General features: G+C 36.5%; 1 protein-coding gene and 1 pseudogene across 2 annotated transcripts in view; both read right to left on the reverse strand.

The window, feature by feature from the left end:
- Positions 1 to 313: 313 nt before the first annotated feature.
- On the reverse strand, positions 314 to 7,057 carry cactin (cactin, spliceosome C complex subunit). The gene is made up of 8 exons (XM_043006935.2): positions 6,966 to 7,057; positions 4,710 to 4,864; positions 4,075 to 4,275; positions 3,464 to 3,656; positions 3,018 to 3,282; positions 2,535 to 2,811; positions 1,534 to 1,794; positions 314 to 1,244 (listed from the first exon to the last, which is right to left on the reverse strand). The coding sequence occupies exons 2-8, from the start codon at positions 4,832 to 4,834 to the stop codon at positions 815 to 817; spliced, it is 1,752 nt and encodes a 583-aa protein (XP_042862869.2). The 5' UTR covers positions 4,835 to 4,864; positions 6,966 to 7,057; the 3' UTR covers positions 314 to 814.
- Positions 6,983 to 7,500, reverse strand: part of LOC147469121 (uncharacterized) — a 528-nt pseudogene continuing 10 nt past the window's right edge. Inside the window, exon 1 of the transcript XR_015192205.1 lies at positions 6,983 to 7,500. This exon is cut by the window's right edge and continues 10 nt beyond it. The product of XR_015192205.1 is annotated as an uncharacterized LOC147469121 (transcript).

The raw sequence follows: 7,500 nt of genomic DNA on the forward strand, positions 1-7,500 counted from the left end.
TTTTTTAATAGATGACAACTGGAATAACTGCAATACAATTATTTAACTACTTGAGGTAACCGTTATGAATGATCAATCTTTATGCAATCTATAGCATAATATTGCTAAATTAATAAAAGGCAGCATTAAGACATTATTCCATCCATAAATATATACAAAAATAACATTTTCAACTCTGACTTTAGAAAAATTAGCCTTTTTTTGTTACATTTCTTCCTTTCCTCTTTGTTACTTTGCCTGTTTTTTTTTTGTTTGTTTTGTTTTGTTTTTCATTTCATTGTACATATTGCTGTTAGAAAAAAACATTCAAAGGTGAAGATGTAAATTTTATTAAAATCACAGACATAATGATACCAAAATACTGCAGACTTTAAATGAACTGGTTTGTTTGTATGGTTCCCCTTCTAAAATATAGGGAACTTTTGACTACTTTATCTGAGAGAATTTCTTTTCATTTTTTTAACAGAAATAACAATTCATTATGGTTAAAAGAAGTACTGTTTTTTTTTTTTTTTTAAATACATAGAATACTTTTAATAGATTAAATCTTTAAAAAACATATATGTGTAAAAAAGAAAAGAAAAAAGAAGTTAACCATTTTATGTTCAAAATATATTCTGTAAATTAGGGTTATCTATCTTCTTAAAATTGAAAATACTTGGCATTCAAATCTCTTTCCACTTACATTGGTTTATGTATTGTTGATAATTATATCTTTGCAACCAAAATTAATAACTGTACATCCAAAAAATCCTATACATATGAAATGACCCAAGATGAACAAAACTGTATTAAAAAAATGCTTATAAATAGTCTACCTTCTATACCGATAACGTTTGAAATGAAACCACAGTTGGAAGATATTATTGTGAAACTGACACCGAAAACCTCTTTTATACGAATACTCCCACTCACGATTCACGATCTTGAAGGCAATATCTTCATAAGGTGGTCCAGCGGTGAACTTGAGGATGGCAAAGTCCTTGTTATCAGTACAAGGAATAAGCTCATACTGAGGTGTTCTAGATTTTTCAATGAGATCAGGGTAGAATATGTTGAACTTGTAACCCTGTACAATCTTGGGTGGGGGATTGTCCATGTCGTAGTGAGTTTGATTGTATTTGTTCCACTCAAACCCAGTGTGCACTCGGTTGAAGTACCTGGGCTTGCGGGGACGGTACTTGTCCGACCAAAGGTACTGTTGAGTGTCGAGTTTGGCTTCCACGCTGAACTGTGCTTCATCACTGAAAGGAAGAGAAAGGTTATTATTTTTCAATGTAAACTCAACCTGTCAGTTAAAATAAGTCATTAATTATTTAATATCTACTCAATGTCTATATAAGAAATTTAACTAAATGTGATATATCAAATGGTCATTTTAATAAAGTGCATTTCATGGATAGTAAATATCAAAATCATCTGAGAGGGATTATCTAACTTAGTATTACACACTGTAAAGAAGAAAAAGATAAATAATCTACAGACAAATACTCTTAATAAAATAACCTACAAGTACTAATAGTGTACACTTACTCATTCATGGCACGTTGTGCTTCCTTCTGCATGACCTTCTCTTCCGATGACAAGACACTATCCACCCCTTGACCAGCACTGACCACACGTTGCCGAGCCCAGAGTACTCTCTGCATGTCCTCAGCCTCATCCACCACTACTGTGCCAGGCTCCAGTTTCTTTTCTTTGATTAAACGAGGAGAATATCTACCAACGTTGTAGAGCGAAATTGCACTATGAATGGCACTATCACCTTCACACCCTGAGTCCCATTCTTCCTTTCTGTAAAATGAATGAAACATTGTTAATGTAAATACTCAGTTTACAGCAATTTTTAATGGAAAACTATATAGTTTAGTGTTACAATACTACATGGTAATAAGTAGGGTTTAATGCTAATCTCAACAGGCATATCAAAATACACCCAGGCTAAAAAAAAAGATTGAATGATACTGGCTACCATCATTTTGGTTTTCCCAAATGTCTTCCTGCACTCACTCATCAGAAGAAATTTATCAGTACCTGTTTAACATTTTTTTTTTTTTTTTTTACTCAGCAGCTACACTTATTTTGGATTTTGTCCTATAATTTTGCCCCTACATCATTTATGGCATATAAGGGGAGGGTGCATAAAGCACATATCTCATCGGTCCTTCAAAATAAAAAATTCTCTCTTTGCAATGTAGTAAACACTAACATAATCTTTGCAACTTTACTTTGAATCCATAATAGAAATTTTAAAAATCACACATAAGGTAGACTGAATTTGTGAGTTTGACATCTGGTGGTTTCTGCAAGCTATAAAATGGTGAAATATGTTCTAACCAATCTGACTTCTTCATATTACAATACAATATCTACAAAACCACTATTACTCATGTGTCTTCCAACTTGTTTACCATAGCCAAACACAATTCTATTATATTTCTCACATATCAAACTTGAATTGTGCTAAAAAAAAAGTTGAAATACTTGATTTAGAGGAGCATTGGAAAAAAACAAAGAAACAAAACAAATCTTACTCTTCCTCTGTCTCCTGCTTCTTCTCTTCTTTGTTTTCATCTTCTTCATTTTCACTTTGATTTCCGTCCTCCTCCACCTCTTCCTTCACCCTAACTTCTCTCCTCGGTTCTTCATCGCTGCTGTCTTCGGAGTCTTCAGAGTCTTCACTATCTATGGGCATGTTACCCTCCTCTCCTTCCTCCTCTTCCTTCACCCCTTGTTCAGCCTTGAGCATCTCCAACTTCTTTTTCAGGTTATCCCTGTGACGTTCACGAAGCCTGGCCCGAGCTTGATGTGCTGAGGATCAAGACGTTCATGTTAGAACTTTGACAGGGGAATAAGGTCAGATGTGCCCACTCACACATGCACAAACATACAACAATGAAAAAAGGTATTTATTCACCCACACAAAGACTACCTTTTTTTTCAGCTTCAGCTTCTGTAAACAATAATGTATATGTGTGTAAACATAGTGAATCTTGGAATCCTATCATTATAATTACCTTTCAATTGTGACAAAAGCGACTCCCAATATCCAACATCAAGACCCGTTGTGGGACCCGACAATTTTGCTTCTATGGTTAACTGGAGTTTATTCAACTCCGCCAGGGACTTGTTTTGGAAAACGGCTGAGACGTCTGATGCCACAGCAGCATGGATGCCTTGTCGATGTGTGGTTGCATCTTCTATTGTGTCCCGCTGACGCAGGCGTCTCAGTTCATCTTGCACTATGATAGTTAGGTCAGTCCAATATGTCTGATTCAAATTCTGTAAAAATTTATGAAAATATATTAGATTAAGTAATCAACATTTCCCTTCCAATAAGAATAAAAGAAATTCAAATGTCATATATAAATATCTTACACCCAAAAGCTATTCTCTTTTGCAGTGAATGGTGTGCTAAACAATTTTATATCAATAAACTATAATTATATCTATTGCCCCCTACCTCCTTTTCTAATTGCATGTAGATTCTAATATCTTCCAGTAAGTCCTCTAGATCTACGAGGGTGAGCCCAGTCAAATGTGTGTAGGGCTCGTGCATGTCAACTGCCGTCACGTCACCTTCTGAGCTGACGTACTGTGCTAGGAGATCTATTGGCTTAGCTCGTCCATCCTGAATTCGAATTTGTGACCGGAGTCTATGGGGATGGAAAGAAATTAATGTAATTGTAATCCTTTAACATAAACAGATGAAGTTTTATAAAAATGGCATTTCATATTGAAACCATCCGAGTAATTCATAATTCCATGGATATATTTCATTCCTGCCGGATGACATCCCATGATGTCATGATCTCAGCCTCAAAAGTTTTACACTATTATTTATGTATATACTCATGCGAGTTCCATTTGTATAGACATATTTCTTCACTTGTAAAAATAATGCAAACAAATACAAAAAAAGACTATTATCACTCCATTGAATTGGGCAGGTGAAAAGTGCTTTGAGAGGTTTTGTGCTTGTTATCTAAGTGGTGAGAGCAGCATTTGGCAAATATAAGCCCCAGCTCAAAGGGGTTAAAATGTAAATTTTTCTTTATTGTACAGAAATCTTACCTAGCCTGCTCGAGCTGGAACTGATCCTCCTGCTTAGAAAACTGTGAAAACTGCGCAGCCTCCCTCTGGCGCTGCTCTAACTCCATCATCTTTTCCCGCTCCTGCCGCTCTAGTTCTCGCTCTTGCCTTCTCTTCTTCACCTTCTCCAGCTCCATTCTGTTTTCGTCCATCTTGAGACGGTTCTGTTTCTCAATTTCTTCTCTGAAAAGGCAGATTAGTGAATTGTAAAGAAAGTTCCAGGAGGCCATTAATCTTTTACTGTTTAAAATAGTCACAAGAAGTTTCTGTGAATGTATATATATTTTTTTCTCTTTTGTCAGACTAAAATATTCTTACCATTTCTGGATTTTATTTTACAGTATTCATCAATTGTTACACTGGCATTTTTTATCAATTAACATAATCTATAGCTATGTAATTTAACAAGGCTATTTAGAATAAACTAAGATGTTCACCAATTTTATCCCTTGCATAATAATTTATTCACTTCCTTTTCATTTTTAATTTATACATTATATATATACAAATACACACATACACACAGACACACACACACACATATATATATTATATATATATATAAACAAATACATGTGTATGTGTTAATATATAGATAAAATCTACTTTATGTTTACCTTGGCAGATTTGCTAAGCCTTCTTTCTCTAATTTCTTGTTCCACACAAAAGTCTCAAGGAGGTTGTTATCCCCGTAAGGATTGTCGGCATTGGTGAAGTGCAGATATTCGCTGTCCCAGCCCATCTTTTCCTTGCGTTTTCTTTCCTTTGCTTCCTGCAAAGGAAAAATATCAATTGTAAATATAAAAACAGAAGGGTAAGCATAAACATAATATATGAATATATACTATAAACATGTACAGCACACACACACATGAATATAGACACTATAAAGGTAGAACAATAATGATAATGATGATAGTAAAGTTAAAAATGATAACACAGTCAGCCTTCCACAGCCATAAATTAAAACAACCAGGATAAAAAATATATCCATGAGTGTGTGGAGGGGGATGTAGCAAGTTCTAAAATGATAATGGTAATGCTGATACTGATGATAATATTTTAATCTGGGTTTAAAAAAATCAACCATTCATGCTACGGGGGCATCTTAACTCATGCAGCTTATCAGCCAAGTTGCAAATGGCCGGGGATCTCGAATCTCGACGAGCGCATAGGCCTAAAATCACATTAAAATGATCGAGCACGACCTAAGTATGACGGAACGGCTGACCCACCTAAGCTTGGCCATTGAATGCGCGGCTACTATTTTTTCTAGAATGTTACCAATACAACCCCCACCTTGAAACGGTTAATGGAGTACAATTGTATCACTTGTAGGTTAAATTCATGCTTGCTCTGCTTCATGTGGTAAATAGTCTAGTGAATAAAAATCTGTCTATACAAATGGAACTCAGACGATTATGTGCATATGTAACAATGTAAAGCATACATATTGCGGGAGAGATCTGAATGTTCTAGGACATCACCCGGGGAGAGCAAGATATCACACTAACGTGATAACGTGTCAACTGGCGCGAATGGTTAACCCATTCACGCCATGCCAATTATTTGCCTGATGCTGTTCCTGCCGGGAAGATAACAAGCGCATTCAGCCTCTAAGTGCTAGATCTCTCACGGCATGATACTGTGCTACACTTCTGAGAGCACACTACACCCACCCAATTCTTTGGGATGCTGAGAGGTGTTTTTTGTATTTATTTTTTTTGACAAGTCAAGAACGAGTCTATAGAAATGCAAGTGCGATGAGTATATATACATGCATAACTATGTAAAGTGTGTCTTTAGATCATGACGTGATAAGACATCATCTTGCAAGAGCAAAATACTCCCATGACGTGATAGCACATTATCCAGTGCGAATGGGTTAAGAGAGAGAACCCCTTGGTCTAATATTGACAACAACACATTACCAATCTGTGGCATGTGGCTTTACTTAAAGTAGAACATGCACCCCCCCGACCCACCACCCCCCGCTCACCACCACCACAACCCGCAACCCACCCACCCCCCTCCCCCCCCCCTCCTAAACTCCTCCACCGCGCTCCGTAAACATTACCCCGCCACCCCCCCATGGTCCCCCCAGCAACCCCCCCTAACCCCCCACCCCCCCCCACTATACCACCACAAAACAACACACAACACACACACACACCACACCACAACAACACACACACACACACGACAGGCCACAATGCCACACACACACACACACACACACACACACACACACACACACACACACACACACACACACACACACAGATGGTTTCACAAGGGCTTAGGCACCATGGAGTAAGTCAGTAGGCTTACTTGATCTCACCCGTTTATCCCATTCTTTTTTTTTTTTTGGAAAAGAAAGATAATTCTTAACTGTCATTGTTATTAATGTTGTTATAATCATAATAATAAAATCTTTAATGTAAATAAGAAAATAAAGACAAGGAAACTCCAATTAATGAGGTAAACAGGTGAGATCTTGTCAAAACACCTGTAAAAAAAAATCAGTTAAATTGACAATGCAATAACTATACTAAACCAATAGTAGACAGTTAAAGCCCTCATCATATATAAGCTTATTTAATCAAATTTGAATTCATGTCACTTGGATTTGTGGATTAATTTGAATACAAATTCACTGATCCCCATTCAAATAATACAAACCTTTAATTCATTCAATATTCAATATCTTTAAAGTTTGAGGTAATTGACGAGAAAGAATATAGAATACACTGTCAAAAGGTATGGAAAACAATAAATACCACAGGAATAGAATTTCTAAACATATAAGAGTAAGTTCTAAACTTATTAAATAAATCATGACAAACTTATCACAACAATGATAAGGAACCTACTTTCTTTTGCAGTCTTCTCAATCGTTTTTTGGGTCAAGCTGGCAGCCAGCCATGGCCTTTCCTCCTGCTGTCGCGTAGGTCTTGAGAGCTTAATACTCTTTTATTCTTTTCCTTTCATCTGTAAGTTTTTGAAGCAACTTGGTTTCATCTTCTGTGCTCTCATCTGAGCTTTCTGAAGATGATGATGAGCTTGACTTTTTGGACTTCTTTTTCTTTTTCTTGTTTTTCTTCTGCTTTCTTTCCTTGGACATAGACTTGTCCCTTCTCCTCTCAACAGACTCCTCTGAGCTTGATCTTAAATTCTTTTTAGACTTGTGGTTTCTGTTACTTGCGTCACGATCACTTGATAGCGAACCTTGCCTCTGATTTTCCCTTCCTCTAGAGTTTGACCTGTTTCTGTCTCTGTCTCTGTCTCTAGACTTTGACTTTATCCTTTCCCTGCCTCTAGAGTTTGACCTGTTTCTGTCTCTGTCTCTAGACTTTGACTTTATCCTTTCCCTGCCTCTAGAGTTTGACCTGTTTCTGTCTCTGTCTC

This window comes from Penaeus japonicus, unplaced genomic scaffold (assembly GCF_977035675.1).
Source record: "Penaeus japonicus unplaced genomic scaffold, GWHDUDI00000001_assembly GWHDUDI00000024, whole genome shotgun sequence".
NCBI lineage: Eukaryota > Metazoa > Arthropoda > Malacostraca > Decapoda > Penaeidae > Penaeus > Penaeus japonicus.

Coding starts and splice junctions, on each gene's coding strand:
- cactin (XM_043006935.2), bottom strand. CDS start 4,834: ATGGGCTGGGACAGCGAATATCTGCACTTCACCAATGCCGACAATCCT. Junction 4,276..4,709: donor GGCTTAGCAAATCTGCCAAG/GTAAACATAAAG, acceptor CTGCCTTTTCAG/AGAAGAAATTGAGAAACAGA. Junction 1,245..1,533: donor GCACAACGTGCCATGAATGA/GTAAGTGTACAC, acceptor TCTTCCTTTCAG/TGATGAAGCACAGTTCAGCG.